Source organism: Chiroxiphia lanceolata, chromosome 2 (genome assembly GCF_009829145.1).
Source record: "Chiroxiphia lanceolata isolate bChiLan1 chromosome 2, bChiLan1.pri, whole genome shotgun sequence".
Classification (NCBI taxonomy): Eukaryota; Metazoa; Chordata; class Aves; order Passeriformes; family Pipridae; genus Chiroxiphia; species Chiroxiphia lanceolata.
In genome coordinates, this window is record NC_045638.1 from 76905994 (window position 1) to 76922615 (window position 16622).

Consider the following 16622-nt stretch of genomic DNA (forward strand, 5'->3'; position numbering starts at 1 on the left):
CTACACTGACTTTCTATGTGGGCACACCATCTATTCTGAGCACATGCAAGAGACCACCAGCAACCTTCAAGCTGGATGAGTGGGCAGCAGCACTTGAGCCGAGTGCCGGCAACTGGAATGGAATCCCAAACCTCAGAGGCTGGAGGGTGCCAGTACCAGCACCTGGGGAAACTGGGGTCTGAGGCCAGCTCTGGTGCAGACTGAGTAGCTAATGCCAGCTACCAGAGAGACTCATTTTCCATGTGTGAGTACAGGTTTCACTGGTGGAGGCCAATGCTGATCAGCAGGAAAGGAACAGTACCTGCCATTCGTACTGTTCATGTGTGTGTGAGCACTGTGTGTGTGTGTGAGTCTATGCAGGTGTAGGCACAGTGTAAAGGCACTGCTCTCTCTGTTCATCCGTGGCTGGTGTGTGTGTGTTTGCGTGCGCTCATGTGTGCACCTCCTGGTAACATGTCCTCAGCCTTGCTGCAGGCTGGGCCTGGAGCAAGGAGGTGCAGCAACCTTGCATCAGCTGGATGGTGGCAGGAAGAAAGCCCCAGGGTGCTGTAGCCATGGGATCTGGCTACTCTTGATAAAAAAAAGACAGAGAAAAATGTACACTGCTACTTGTGCAAGCACAGATTCAAGGTTTAATGCTGTACAACTTTGTCGATGCTGCCATATGGTGGGGAGTTGGGTTACTGACAGCAGAAGACTCTCAGGTCATTGAGAGCTGTGTCATCCCTCTTTCCCTGGGGTCCCTCCACCTTTGTTTGGAGCCCACAGATAGCCCCAGAGGTGCAGTTGCTGCTCCATGGGCCAAAGTGACCCCCTGAAAGTCCCCAGCCCTCCAGCTTTGTTCCGTTTGAGCAGGCAAACCTCACATTGTTGACTGCTGTGTTGTCACGAAAGTACTGCCACTTTTCCACACGCAGGGAGAAGGAAACCAGCTTGTTGCTGGAGCAGAGCTGGGCCTCAGTCCAGTTTCCCCACCTGCCAGAGAAGAAAACAACTCGCCAAGACTTTGTTCAGCCTCTGCTGTGCTGCAGTCAACACCGCAACGTGCTTGGGATCCTGGCAGTCCTGGAGCAATCCTGCACCCCTACACAGAGATGGCAGGTTTCTAGGAGCACCTGTTTCTATCTGCATTCCCTGGATGCCCAGACACCACCAACCCCAGGCTGCTTTGCTCCTGCACAACTCCTTGGCAAATTCAGCTGCTTGCTTTGTCCCTGCTACTTGATGCCCTTTTCAAAGTAAGCGTTTGAGGAAAAGGAGAAAGTACACGTTTAAGAACTGCATCCTTTTTAAACTCTCCTTCATCTTTGACAGCACTGTTCCTTTCCCTGGGACCAGATCTTTTCCGTAAGACCTTCACACTTTGTGGTCAAGGGGAACTCACCCACCTCTGCAAGCAGGTGGTGAACCACCTTCACAGGGGTATGTGGGCTATGCAGAAACCACTTGCTGCTTTTCCTTCATGCTTCCCAGAAGCTGCTGCCCTGAAGGAAGATGAGAAAGTGAAGATACTCACCATCCCACGGAGGACTCAATGACTGTGCCATCTGTGCAGAGCAGGCGGATACCATTTAGAGCCGTGTCATCGGCAAACAGCCAAAACCCCTGGTAGGGCTGGACCTTAGAAGAGGGGAAGAAAACAGGAGAGGTCAGCACCATCCCCAATTTAAAAGAAGTGATGGGGTGAACCCTCGTGATGAGGGTTTGTAGGAGGCTTTGTGTATAGAGCGAGACAGTGCAGCTGGGCAGGGCTGTGAGGCAGCTCCATAGCATTTCTCAGGAAGGCTTTTTTGCTGTTGCCCACCTCTTTTTTTCTCCAAATGGTGGATTAGAGGCTCTGGACACAGGAATGCTGTGTGGCTGCTGTCCCAGGTCATGCCCACACTCTCACCGTGTGCTATGATACCCAGAGATGTTATGCTGGTAGGTGGGACTTCTTCCAGACACCCGGGAACAGGATCTGCTGAACTGACTCCAGGTCTTTTTTTTACCCAGTGGACTCCTCTGCTAAGAAATCATTTACTGGCAGGGAGCCTGGAGAGCTACTCTGTTCTAGAGAACTCTTGCTGAGAAGCCTGCATGAGAAATGCAAATACAATGCAAACGCTGCGATGGGACAAAGTGTTGTGGTCAGCTCCGCTAGGACCAGAACAAAATAACATTGTTTCACAGCAGGTTTTTTCCCCCCTGAAGAAGAAGTGAAATCTTACCTTCAATTCAAATCCCCTAGCGTAGCCACTGGGGCAAAACTGTTTGTGCCCCCAGGAACCCCAGGGACCTCCATTTGGCACCATGAGCACTGACTCATATTGTCGTGCCTCTGTGCCCTGGAGGCAGCAGGAGCCCAGCAGGCAGAGGACGGCTGGGACAAGCAGCTGCATTGCAGGGAACCTACTCAATCTCTCACTACACGGAGGTGATGGCACAGGGGAATTTATTTGCCAGGAGAATGGGTGGGAGTCCTTGGGGAGTGTCTACAAAGCTCATGGGGAGTGCTCCTTGTTGCTATGTACTGCTCCTGGTGACTGCTTGTCCCTCAGTGGTGAGGCCACCTTTGCCAGGTGGAAGGGCTGTCACTGGTATGCACTGGTCAGGGGACTTGCAGGGCTGTGAAAACTTGTGGATGTGAGGAAACAGAAGGGGGTCAGAGCTGGGACTATTTCCCAAGGGAGTGCTGTGGTTGGAAGAGAATCCTGACAATGCTGCCAGGAGGATGTTGGAGAGAGGGAGGTAGGAAGAGCAATGGTGGACTGCAAGGGGAAGAAACCTCTGAAGGGGCTGAGGCAAAATTTGAGATGGAGCAGTCTCAGGGTCCTTTGCCCTGTGGAAATCCTTACTTGTTTCCTCTTTGCTTTCCTTCTCTCCTCACCGTCCCACTGAGATTGAGGAAAGTGCCTGCACAGGAAGCCATTGCATTTTGCTCTGGGAAGGCATTAAGTGTAGGTGACTAAGTGTGTCAAGCCCTACTCAGAGTGAGTGCTTCAGCAGCCATCCATCTCATGGAGCCTTTGCTGAATTTAATCCAGGTTATTTGCATCTTTCTTGCACTGGGGACCAAAGAATGGGAGCAAAACTGCATGCAATCACACCATCCCATGGAGCTGTGCAGATGCAGCTCCCAGCTGCTCAAGTGTATCTTTTGGAGATGTGAGCATCCAGATAGGTGAGAGTGTCCAACAGAAGCAGCCCCTACTTCTGCTGTTGTGCCTCTCTCAGGTGTGAGTTCCTGTTGCATTCCTTGTTCCTCCAAAGGAACTCGGCAAAGCAGCAGCAGTTTTGACAGCAATATTCAAGGGTATCCTGTGAGTAGTTGCAGAGCAGGATGAGCTGCTCCTAGTCCATTGAAGAGTCAGTGATGATGCCACCTGGAGATTTGTCTTGTGAGGTTTATATCACCATTATATCAGAATATGTGAGTAGTATATATATATCAGTATATACCAGCACTGTAAGTATAGCCAATACAGGGAGAAAGAGTTATTCCAGGCTTCAGTCAATGAAGAATGGAATAGCTTGCTTCTGTAAGAGCTGTTTTGTGCAGGTGCAGGAGAAAGTGTTGCTTTCAGCTGAAACCCTCTAATGTTACCCCTTGGGTATAATTGTAAAAGTCTTGAGATAGTCACAGCATCTCAAAGGAGACAGTGAGAACGAAAATGTGTCATTGTATCTCATACACAGCATGAACATGTCAGGAAGAAGACAACACCGATGAAAGGCTGTGTGGTCAGGGTCCTGGTCAGGAGAATGGATAGCTCATAGATATTTTGTTACTCCTGGTGACATAGGACTTTCTAAGCTTGAGGTGTTGGCTGGATTTCCTCATAAGAGTGGCAGCAACCACAGCAAGAGCAATGGGCCCTTGCCAGGTTCCATATGCAGTGAAGAGCTATGAATAAGTGATATTATCAACCCTCTTCATTAACCTCTGACTGCAGGATGAGGCTTTAGGGTATGTGGAAAGTTACAGCTTTGGTGGAGCAGTGTCAGAGACACCGTACAAGGATCTTAAAGAGAAGTGGTGAAGAGGAACTAGGTGGGGGAGGACATCCTGAGCTGGCTGATACCAAAAAAGTAGAGATGTTTCACAGTTTGCAGTTACATCCACAGAGCTGAATATTGCTCTGTTTAAGTCCCTCTTACTGACAGGGCCTGTTTTCTCTGTCTTCCACTTTCACACATCTTTTCCTGTTTCCTCTCTGTTAATCAGCCTGGGTTCCAGCCCCAACAGTCCCGCCACTGCAGGTGGGAGGACAAAGATCCTTCCTGCAAAAAGACCCTGCTCAGCATCTTTCCTGATTTTTTGTTGTTCTTTTTGGCTGCCTGGTTAGGAGGTGGCAGACAGTGGCACTGGGTCAGTGGTCATGGGATATTCCAGCAGCAAGCAGTGATAACTATTCACACAAGTAATTAACTGCCTGTGGGAGAATGCGAACATTGTATGCATTTCTATAACTTCACAGTGGGAAGCAAGAAAACAAATAAAGAACTAATCTGAGCTTTATATTTCTCTCTCCTATCTCTCATTGATTTTTAACTCTTCCAGAGTGATAAATCTTCTTCTCAAGTCAAAGAATTTCCCCTCTATTCTGCCATCCACCCCTCAGCCTTTTCCCTACAGAAAACCTTCCCAGGTCTAGGAGGGGAATAAGGAATGAACTGAAATGAAGACAATGGTATCAGTATCAGCAGTTGAATTTGTGCTGCTGGAGTGCAAGGCCAATGAGTATTTTTGGGTAGATCTGCTCCCCTGAGTATCCAGTGATGTTCCCAATATCCCTGTTAATCAGCATTCTGTCGTCTGGGGAAGCTCTTTCTCTTCACCCCGTGCTTGTTTTTCCTTTCAGTTAACCTATGGTCCTCCAATCAGGCAGGAAAAGTACCAGGCTGCAAGTGCAGAATGGGTGGATTTTTAATTATGTTACATTGAAAAGCTGGAGTTTGAACTCAGTGAGTCTGGCAGCCTCTATGCTGGTTAGGTATAGCCGCTAGTTGTAGGGTCATGTTATGTGACATATCCCGTCTTCTTTTAATCAAAATATTGGAAGGCAGGATAGCATTAGACTCAATAGAAGCTATAGAAGTGAAGATATGACGGCTAATGCAGACCAAAGATCGGTTCTGTGTTTTTCAAACATATAAATTAAAAGGAAATATTTGGTTTTCTTTTTGGAGGACTTGAGTCCTTCTCCCTATGACAAAACAGAGCTGTGAGTTACAATGAAGACAAAATATTTGAACAGTGTAGGTGCTCGAAATAATCAGAAACCAGCAGAATAGAAAAAGGTGATCACAGAGCCAAAACATCAAGATGAAAGAATGAAGTGCTTGCATTGCATGTATACATTTACATCGTAGATGCCTAAGTGCATATTAGGTGACTCCCACTTTCTGTAGGCCAGAAGGTATTTTGTTGCTTACTGCCCATTTATAAGATGATGGGGATTTCCAGGAGATGTGTTCTCAGTTGAACTTCTCTAGCAACATAAACCTTCTTAGATGGTGGTGAGAAACAGCTACTTTAGGTTGCGTGTGGGCTGAAAACATTCTTGCAATGGCCCTTGTACTGTTACTGGAGATAAAGCCAACTAAATTGTTCCCACAGCTGAAAACTAAAGATAGTTTTTTTGATAAAGGACCTAGTATCAAGAACTCTTTGATGCTGCCAAGGGGGTCAGTCAGTCTTTGAAACTGACCGACAGAGTACTCCTGTTGCTGTCATGTCAGTTTAAAAACAGATGCGGTGGCTCAAAAGGTATTTGCTCTCTCGTGGTCCTCCATGGCTGCAGGGGCACAGCTGCCTCACTATGGTCTGCACAATGGGCTGCAGGAGAATCTCTGCTCCAGTGCCTGGAACACCTCCTCTTCCTCCTTCCTCCTTTCTTGGTGCCTGCAGGGCTGTTTCTTTCACTAGTCTCACTCCTCTCTCCCAGTTTCTGTGCAGCAGTTTTACCCTTTCTGAAACATATTATCACAAAGGTGCCACCAGCATCATTGATAGCAGTCATTGGAGCCAGCTGGTGTTGGCCCTGTCTGACATAGGTGGAGTTCCTGGCATCATCTCACAGAAGCTACCCCTGAAGTTCCCCCACTACAAAGACTTTGCCACATAAATCCGGTACACATCGACAGACTCCACTGCAGTATCTAAGCTGCAATAAGAGGCCTATAGTTACTCAGATCAATCTTCAAGCAAGTTTGTAAAACTGACCACTGTATAGCTTTCCAGTAATTTTAAATGACATGTTATCCATCACTGATATGACCTTAGTTCTTCCAGTTTAGAGACATCTTAGACCTCTTGAGTACTTTTTATCAGTTCTATTCATTCCTTGCTATTCACTCTGTGATTTTTTTCATCTCTTCTCCAAAGCAATTTTGATTTTACCTAATTTTTCTTATGATCCCTATCCCCTAAGAATGACTGGAACTGTCTGAACACAAAGTTTCTTCCACTATGGACACTGAGCAACTAAAAAATTTAAAATAGCCATATCTGCTGTAATCTTCTTTTATATTGTCAGCTGGTCCTACAGATTTTCTGACAGGCTCCTGAATCTTTGATGTGAAGAAACATTGATAGTGTTAATTCCCTTTGCCATTTGTTCCTCAAAGTGCTTTTTGTCTGCTGTGTTTTCACATGCAGCCTGTCACCAGATATGTTCTATTTTTTCCATCTGTCCACAATTTTAGCACTCACTGTCTCCGGCAGCCTCTCTTGCCTTGTGGTTTGACATTGCCTATTTCCTTTTACCCTTACTCAAGTACATGTTAATAACTTGTGTTTCGTCTTCCTGTACTTCCAGCACCATAACCTTCAGATTCCTGCTGTCAGTCAGTTTACGAGTTCTAGGTTTTCCTTTGAAGACTGCCTTTTGGCAGGAAGAATGGAGAAGAACCCTGTGCAGGGTCTGTATTTATGGTTTGTCAGTGAGCAAAGGGAATAGAGAACCAGGAGCTACTCTGAGAACTCCTGAGGACTTGCTGACATAGACCCACAGCATCACCTCAGCCCTGAGATGCAGAGAGAAATTGCTGTCCTGCAGCTCTGAACACGCTCCGTGCCAGCGCCATTCTCCCTTTGTTAGATTACACCAATTACAGCTGTTGTCCAAGAAAGCTGGAAGGCAGGTCAGCAGTTTTTTCAAGCATCTTACCTGCCAGATGCCCAACTTGTCCCTCCTGCTCAATGAGCAGGAATCCTGGCTGCAGCTGAGGCAGGGAATGACGGGTGATGGTGTCCCACAGCTGTCCTGGAGAGCTTACAAGGAGGGTTTTCCAGAAAATCTGAAGAGAGACAAGGGTGCAAAAGTGAATTAAAATTAACTCAGGTGCTTCTCTTTGTATATCAAATCTGACAAGGAATTTCTTACAGGTGGTGAGCCCTGGTGACTTTAGCACTAGCAAAGTTTTGTTGGTATTTCATACCAAGCAAAGCAATAGCTATGCTGGCACAATGTACTGCTGCCAGCTCTTGCTCACTTTGAAGAGTGAAAATAAACAAATTTGTCAAAAGAATTTGTTGTGGGAAAAAAAAACTTGACTGGGTATGACCCTCAGAAACTTGATTTTTCTTTGAAGTTGTCCCTCCTTTAAGCAGGATGCTCAGGTTCTGTGAAAAAGCCATGTCTGCTGAGATTCTGTCTGGGACTGAACTAGTATAAAACTAGATATATGGCAGTGTCACTGACATAACTGTGACAGTAAAATGCTTCTCTTCTTCTTGTCCTCTGAGTTAATTCTGAACACATTTCTTTCCTGATTTATGCTCTTCTTCCCAGTTTACACAGTCACTTCTCTAATCAATTTCCAGACATTATCTCATTCTTTGTCTTTTGTAAACCACACAGATTTATTCTTCTGAGCCCTTCCTTTGCACTCACTTCTGATGTTTTCTGTGTTGTCTGGAAACTTTGGACATTTGAATAGTTAAATCTCCATTACTGTTGTCTGCAAAATCACAAAATTCTTCTTTAATAACATCACTCCACTCTCAAAAGTCTTCTTTAATAACATTCCCGCAGTCTAAAACTTGAGTTTTAGCTATTCCTTTAGCTTTTATACTCCAAGGGCCTGTTTGCTGATTGCAATCAAAGGGAGGAAAAAAACCCAACAAACCACCTCACAAGGAAAATACCTCAATGAGAAATTAATTCACCTTGTGAAACTGGATATTGAAAGTACAAGGGCAGAAGGGGAGATCATGGAAAAGGAGAGTTTTTTAATGTCATTGCAAATCCCTTGGTATAGCCCCAGGACAAAAAATACAGAATCCCTTCGTTAGCCCAGGAGCCTCCACAGGCATAGCAGGGACAGTGCTGTGCTGCTGAGCTCCATTGTCCTGATCATGCAGGAACAGAGCAGGCAGAGAACAGCTGCAGCAGGTTTGCATGTCAACAGTTCATCTTGAGCCTAGCTTTGCAAATGAATGAATTTATACTCCAGCAATATAGAGTAATACAACCTTTATAACCACCACTACTATATGCTCCTGTGTCATCTGAAAGCAGCTGTCAGGGTGAGGAGAGCCACTGCTCAGTATAGGAACAAGACAGGAAAACTGGCCATGTTTACTGAGGAGCTGGGACAGCTGGGCAACATTTTGAAGTTCATCGATGGGAGAAGCAGACATTATAGTGGATGTAAATTAGGTCCTCAGTTGTCCAAGCAAAGGAGCAGTCGGGGAGCTTTTCTGTTTTTATAGTCCCATTTGCAGGATTGATGGCTTTTTCCTTTTGACCCCTGACATCAGCAGTGTCCCCTTTAATGAGCTACCCCAGGCTTGTTGATAATCTTTGCCCCAGACACTGCATGCAGCAACCTCTTCCATCTTTCAGCTCCTCTTTGGGACGTGCTGGCATGTGGGAGGTGGTCTTGATTTGGTGGCTATGTAACATGACCACAGCATAAGAACACATATTTGTGACTTGCTACTGGCTCTGACCACTAAGATGAAGCAGATGACATGCATTATGTGTTACTCCTTTTTGCCCTCAGGTGGGAAACAAGTAATAACCTGAGTTTAGCTTTGTTTCCTCTTTTCTCTTGCCTGGCCAAATCCAATTTCCACAGAAAAGCTTAATGAAGACTGAACAGGGTGGCCTGTGGGAAGAAAGTCAGGAGTAAGGAAATGCCAGGCCAGGTCATTATTAATGGTTGTCTATAAAATAAATAACAAGCTTATTGACTTTGCAAACCATAACCAGCTGTAATAGGCTGCAAGTGCTTTGGAGGACACAGCTTGAGTCTGATAAATGATCTTGTCAAATTGGAGGAACAGTTTGAGAAAAATAGGATGCAATTCTGCAGGGACAGGAGTGAGCTCCCACCTTATGCAGAAATAAGCAGCTGCATGAGGTAAAATACCTGCATTAACATCACTCTGCAGAGAAAGTCTGGAGGTCATAATGGATCAAAGGCAGCACATGAGTCAGCGGCGCCAGGTCGTCTCCATGCCGAGATATATGAACCAAATTACAGACTACAAGACAAATGGAGTGATTTTTCTTCTCAGCATGTGTGAGTCCCCAGCGGGGATGCTCTGCTCAGTTGAGGACACTGAGCTTCCAGAAGGAAGCCCAGTTGGATAGAGTCCAATGGAAAGTAACAAAAATGGTCAGCAGTCTGGAAAACATGACCTGTACATAACGAGCGTGAGAGCTGGGACAGTGTAATTGAGATTGGGAGAACAGGGGAGAGGGAGTCGTGGGAAGAGTAGTTCAGTAAGGAGTCTGCAGCTAGTGCTGCTGTGGGAGGATGTGGGGAGAACAATGCAGGGAGCTCAGAAGAGAAAATCTACCCCAAATTTTTCTGTCTTCTTCCTGATTGGGCTGCCTCCATCCCAGGTAGACCCAGGCTGGGAGCCAGCTGTAAGGGGCCAAGGTGGGCTTCGAGGAGAGTCAGTGTGAGAGGGAGGCTGGTGGCTGTACGGGAATCCCCACTCAAGTGGGAGAGGTAAGGAGTACATTGAGGAGTTAGGCATTGGTTCAGGGACTTAGAAACCATATCACAGTAAGAGTGCAATCACCGGGGGTCTGAAGGGTATGAGAAGGTCAGCAAGTCTCTGTGCCCAGCATTACAAACAGCTCACAGCCGCTGCGGGTGGTTGGCAGGATAAGAACCTGCAATGGTACAGAATATTGCTGCAAAGTGGAAGGCAATGACCTGGCTTCTGTCTGGCTGAGGCAAAGAATGATGGATGAGAACTGCAGCAGGCTGAGATTGGCCAAAGGAGTTCTCTTGATAATGATAATTAAACCTAGGGAGGTTGCAAGATCTCTATCACTGGAGGATTTTTGGCAAAGTTTGAGGAGACATGCATCAGTGGTGATTAGCATGCAATGATTGCTTTGGGGTAGGAATGCACTAGAAGACCTCCTGAACATCTTTCCAGACCTGTTTGCTCTAATCAAATGATTGTGCAAGTCAAGAGCCCACCCTGACCTTCAGCTGCTGAGCTGTGGCAGAGCCCCCAGGAGCTATTTTCTCCTCTGGAGACTCATTGGACATGTAGTTGTGCCTGGGGCCAGAGGGGACCCTGGTGGGAAGAGCCTCATGGGGAGCAGTGCAGCTACCATGGGCATGGTTCAGTGTTCACGACAGGCACTCTGCAGCCACAGACTCCTTGCTGAAGTATCAGTTGCTGGAGGTGTGACCAAATGGACTGGGGTGGGAGGGAGATGCCACACATGATCATGTCATGTTTGTCTGTAGGCTTGCTGGAGATAGCTTTCTCTGGGGCCTTGCCTGGCTGCTTGCCCTGGCCCTTGCACCACTGTGCTCACGGGCAGCAAAGCCTCCATCGGTGCAGCAGAAAGGGGAGTGTGAAATGTCAAGTGACAGGCGTCTACAGGAGCTTCGCACTGGTAAATGGGTGAAGACTCCTGCCCAAAGCATTGTTACATTGTGTTTATTTTCTCTGTATTTGCAGAGTAAAATTGGGAGAAAATCCAGAATACAAGCAAGGGTAGTTGAGCAGCTGGGATCTTGATGTTTATACAAACTGTTGATGAAGATTGTAAGTAACCAGGGTCATATATCCATTACAGCATGTGCTGCATTTATCAGATTAAGTATATAAAAATATTTATTGAATCACATATTATTGCATGCATTATGTTTTCCTGTCAGTGTAGGCCTGTCCTGAATTTCCAAGCCCCTCTGCAGCTGGCCAGCAGACTGGAAGTACTAAATAATCTTCAAACTTTATTAATACAAGCTGGACTAGAGTTGCAGATAAACTGTTGGACATTGAATTCCTGCTGCCTGGGGAGTCCTTTTCCTGACCAGCAATGTGAGCCTAACAAAGGGTAAATATCCCCTAAGCAGCAGTGAAGAAAACAAACAAGGAAATAAATTCTTCTTAGCGCTTACATGCAAGAAATGCCATAGAGCAAATTTTCTGGGATACTTGGCACTTCCCTCTAGCTACAGCATTGTTCGTGGAGCTGGGTGAGTCCAAGCATGCCTGCCTGAGCACTGGCACAGGTCTGGCCTGGGTTATGCTCAGGAAGCACCCTTTCAGACTGGCATTAGCTCTTTTTCAAGGTAGGGATGGGAGGTGAAAGGACATTTTTGGCTCAAACAGGGAAGAAACAGTGGCTTAATTGAGTAAACTCTCTCTCAAAAAAGAAAAAAACCCCCCCGCCCCCCCCCCCCCAAAAACCCTCTGAGTTTCTCTGCTATTTCCAGAACTGGACTAATTATTTAAGTGAACAAGGACAAAGGAGCAGGACTTGCGCTGTTTGTGTGTCTTGTAATATATTAACTTTTTTGCAACACTTCTGTGGTGTTGTAAAGCCTCCCCAGTCTGGGTACCCACTGGTGCAGCATCAGTGAAAACCGGTTATGGGAGCAGGGGCAGCAGATCTCCAATGCACCAGTAGCAGCCAGCGCCGTGGCATCAGCTGGTTGACTTATCACCACTGCTCTCCTCTGCAGTGGTTAGGATTGTCTAAGTGCCAAGTAATAACGAGCCTCATGGGAAATCCTGCTTCCACCAGCTTCAAGGACTTGAACACTGTGTGAGACTGCAGAATGGGAATGACAGACAGTGAATGGGAAAAAGCTTCTTCAGACCCTGTAGGGAAGGACAAAGAGTCTTCTAGTACTTTGAACACTGTAGGGTCGTTTGCCACCCTACCAGAACAGGACCTGTTTGCAGGACCTGGTTGCAGGACATGTCAGGCCAAAGTAAAATAGGTCATTGTCAAGAGCCTCAATGGGCAAAATACCTGTGGCCCCCGGTTGGAAAGCCAGGCTGGGAGCACTGTGGTTGCTGCAGAGAGAAGATTGGGGTGGCTGCGTTGTGGCTGTTGCAGAGGGAAGTCTTTTTGCAGTCACTGCCTCCAACATTCCCAACTCCTCAGAAGACTCCAGTCTCTCCCAACTGGAGAACTGTGCTGCCCCATGCCCGTCCAATCTTGTCACCTCTTTGCCAGCAGCAGGGTATGGGGAAGTGACCACTACTGTGGGGAGAAGTGTGGCCGCAGACAATGCTTCCAAATGTCTCTCTGCCCTGGCACCAGCAAGAATAACAGGTCTTCATCCATTTCTTTCACAGTTCTGCCTCTTCCTGCTGGTCTTCTTTTCCAAGGGTAAACATCAATGCACACTCTATCCTCCTTGTTGGCAACTCTGAGCTGAACATTGCTATGCTGCTAAGGAGATTTGAGCCATCTCCAATTTGGTTTATCTGCTCATTTCCTGACACCTCTGAAGTAGGCATTTTCAGGGGGCTAGCACTTGAACTCTGTGTTGCTTCCAAGTGAAACTGAATGCCTTGAAGTACCCTGCACAGGGTATAGTCTCATTGATGCTGAAGGTTCAGTCTAAATCCTGATGGTGTGAGCAAGGTCTCTTGGACTGAAGGTGAAAACAAGAAAGGAGAGGCGTCTCTGTGCAAACACCACTTAACCCAGTGTCCTGGGGTAAAAAGTGTTTCCCCCTGGAGTTAGAAAAGTGGTAACCCCCGAGGTTGGTGGTGTTCTTGGTGTAGGGCCCAATCAGAAGCTACCTTTTGCTCCTTTGAAATCAACATATTGCAACAGGCTGGAAAAAAAGGGAGATGATGTAGCTGGAAAAAGAGAGGCAGCCATGGTTTGAGACCATGAGGAGAGAGGGGCCAGAGAGCCCTGCTGGGGGCCAAGGGCCCTCAGTCCCTGGCTGGGGCTATGGAAAACCAGAACAGTGTTAAAACTGGATCGGGTGCCGTGGCCAAAGGCTGGGGGAGTTTCTCCGCTGTGAATGGGCAGCAGAAGACGGAAAAGTGGTGGCAGAGGCAGCACTGAGTGGAGAGCTGTGGCTGAAAGCCAAGAAGATAGCCGGCAACCAGCAACATGGCACATAGCCAGGCTGAGAGACGCAGAGATGTCCTGCAAGGAGGGAAAGCTGGCAACAGAGCAGAGAAAACTCACCAGAGCTGTTTTGGGGTAAGACTGAATTACTTTCCCAAAACCCTAAGACCTCCTAGAAAGGAGGGGTGGGCTTCCAAACTCTTAGGGAGTTCTGAAATGCAGCAAAAGCTAGAGAGAGAGAGAGAAGAGCTGAGAACTCGGAGTCGTCCTGAGAGCTGGATCAAGACAGAATGTGGGGGAAGTGGCCTTGCCCCCCTGCTGTCACGTTGGCAACTGAGGCAGAGCAAAGGAGCCCTGGTAGAATGCTTGGGGCAAAGACTGAACTGAGAGCTGCCCTAAACGTTCTGACTCAGGAGGAGCTTGAATCCCCTGAGGAAGGGACTTTCACAAAAATGCCCTGCACTTCGTGATATGACATGGTGAGGTGAGCCTTTGACCTGGCTATCACAGTCCACGGGAGAGAGACTTTGGCTGGAGCTGAAGGGCCAAGGGGTGAGAAGAGACCCCTTGCCTTGTAATGGAGAGAGAGAGAAAGATATTTTCCAACTACAACAACTCCAGCTACGACTGCTGCCTTGAAGAAGAGAGACACTGCTGCCCTTCTGAACTTTTATTGGAGGGAAAGGAGAGACTTGATCCAATGTAAATATATTGCTTTACCATAGGAGAGATAGTTAGAATTGTGTATATAATGTATTATTATATTTATTTGTGTAAGTAATAAACTGTAATATAATTCCTTTCCCCCCATACTGAGTTGTGTTATGTGTGGAAAACCCTCTCACACTGAAACAAATTGTGGGAGGGGGGCTTGGATTTGGAAACTGGATTTTTGGGGCTCTCAAACCACCACACCCAGGGACACAGATCTACACTAGGGACATTTTCCCATTTCCTCTCTCTTGAACTCTTGTAGCATCCTCCCAAAATGCTGTCTTTGTTTTCCTGGTAACCCAGCCTGTTTGCTGGTGCAAATCCTCCTCCTGCTTTTCCACCCACTGTTTCCCTGAAGAAATCAACCTTCGTGCCTCCTGTAGAGAGGTGAGGGTTGTCAACCTCTGCACAGAAGGTGCACCACTCACAGGCCTATGACTGTGTTTGAGCTGCTGCATGGCAGAAGAGAAGAAAATCAATTGCCACTCATGGGAATGACTTAATGACTTTGATACCTGTATGATAAAGCAGGTGCTCTTCAGAGCTGTGTCATCACCTCTACTTTGGGCAGACTGCACCTGGAAGGAAACAAAGATCTAGTGATAGGAAAAAAGACTGGAACACAACAAAAAGTCACATCAGTTTTATTCAGTGATCAAATAAAATTCTGTACAAAAAATTTTTGATTTACATGAGTCTCTTAAAAAAATTTCATTAAAACTGAAGTTGACACACCACATGGTTTCAATACCAATCCATAAACCAGACTATTTTCTGAATATTTCCTTCTCATCTGGACTGTAAAGTTGAGGTCCTGGACCTTGTATTCTGCCTTGCCCTTGTCTCCCCTCTCATCAACTTGTTGTCCCCAGGCTTCAGCAGAACATTAATTTCTTGCAGCAACACAGAAATCATAACAGTTTCAAACATCATGGGAGGGAAGAGACCAGGCTTGATTTGCATTAATTTATGCACTAAGGCTTCCCTTTTTCTGAGGAGCTTTTAGCTAATAGATCTCTCATTGGCAGGAGCCAAGGTATAATTACATGATTAAATTCTGCAGATGTGGCCACAGAAGAGACACATGCTGTTAATATTTTTCCACAGTGACTTGCCCCAGTTTGGAATGAAAACTGCCTCTTTTTTTTTTTTTTTTTTTTTTTTTTTTGTTGTTGTTGTTGTTGTTGTTGTTGTTGTTGTTTTGTTTTGTTTTGTTTTATTTTTGTTTTTGTTTTTGTTTTTGTTTTTGTTTTTTTTGGTGGGGGGAAACTGTGAACCACTGCAGCCACTGCAGATGGTTGTGCAGTGGAAAATCACGTTCTGGAATCAAGGAGGGTTTTCAGAGGCAGTTAATGACATGTGGATAGCTGGCATGGAACACTACTGGGAGTGGAGGAGACTTTTACCTGTAGTGCAAATCCAAGGTAGCCACTTGAAGTGATAGTGGAGATTCCTCTGGTTGCCCCAGGAACCTCCTCATTAGGAACAGGGAGGATGAAAATGTGCTTTTGTGCTCCTACTCCTTGGAAGCAACAGGAGAAAAGGAGACCAAGCCTCTGGGTGAGTGACCTGTTGAGTATCTGAGTGATAGCACAGCCAGTGCTCCTTGACACATAGTCTGAGCTTCAATGGCCTGTCCTGGCTGTCACTGTCACAAGGCTGTGGAAGGGTGGGTAGTTTGCATATCAGCATTGTCATTAGCAGCTTCCTTTTGCTCACCCACTGCCTGGCAGCCCTAATAGGGAACCCTAGGGGGTGGGTTCTACAGTTCAGAGTAGAGGGGTGAAACCTGAGTTAACCTCAAATGAAAGGAGAATTAAGTACTTGGTGAACAAAACCTTCTACCAAGGAATGCTTCTGTGGTTGCAAACGCCAGAGCAGTGAACAGAGGCAGATCCTGGAGGCAAGGCAAGCTCAGGTTCACAGAAAGGAGTATATAGCTGTATTCTTCTCCCTTTGAGGAAAGTCCAAGAAGTCCTTGTGATAGTATATTTCCCCTCTTAAAATTGTACCTACATTTTGTCATCACAGAAGTATCTCTCCTAGCTTCCGTGAAGGACATGCAATATCTAAATTTTCTAACCTTGCCTGACACTTAAGGCTTGCTCTGGGCAAATATATTTTTAGATTCAAATTTTCCTCTCTGATATTGCTTCTAATTATACACCACTATGAACAAGTTCAGAATTCTGCAGATAGTCAGTCCATCTTCCCTCCAGGCATCAGTTATCTAGACCATAGTGTTTTGTCTCTTTTAAACTCTTCCACCAAGCATGATACTGGGGGATTTCCAGCTCTGAGGACCTTGGGACCCCAACCCTAAACCTAACCTCACCTTAACTCTGCCATGGGGAAGAAGAATGGTGCTTCTCAAAGGTACATTAAGAGTAAAGGGCTTTAGTTGTTTATTTACAGAGTATATTTCTCTTTCTTACTTATATCTTGTTTTCTCGTCTTTTTGCATGCACAGCCTGAGTGTTTTTGTGCACAGCAAAGGCTGTTAGATGTCTTTTTCAAGGCAGTACTTTCTAGGGTTCCACCTGAAATAAATTTCAGTTTTGAAGAGAAACTTGGACTCAGCATGATGCTAACATTTTCTTCTAGGAAGAGTTATAT

The 16622-nt window shown here is 46.2% G+C and overlaps 1 protein-coding gene across 2 annotated transcripts in view; it reads right to left on the minus strand.

Moving 5' to 3' along the window:
• Positions 1–663: 663 nt before the first annotated feature.
• The window catches only part of LOC116782666 (vitelline membrane outer layer protein 1-like), a 40243-nt gene continuing 24284 nt past the window's right edge, over positions 664–16622 (minus strand). Inside the window, exons 2-4 of one of the 2 annotated variants that reach the window (XM_032679500.1) lie at positions 14522–14584; positions 1517–1620; positions 664–975 (exon numbers count right to left, since the gene is read on the minus strand). In XM_032679500.1, the coding sequence (XP_032535391.1) occupies positions 681–975; positions 1517–1620; positions 14522–14584 (462 nt within the window). In that variant the 3' untranslated portion in view covers positions 664–680. Of the gene's footprint in view, positions 976–1516; positions 1621–2210; positions 2382–14521; positions 14585–16622 lie in introns of those variants that run through there. The other variant, XM_032679501.1, reaches the window with a different exon arrangement.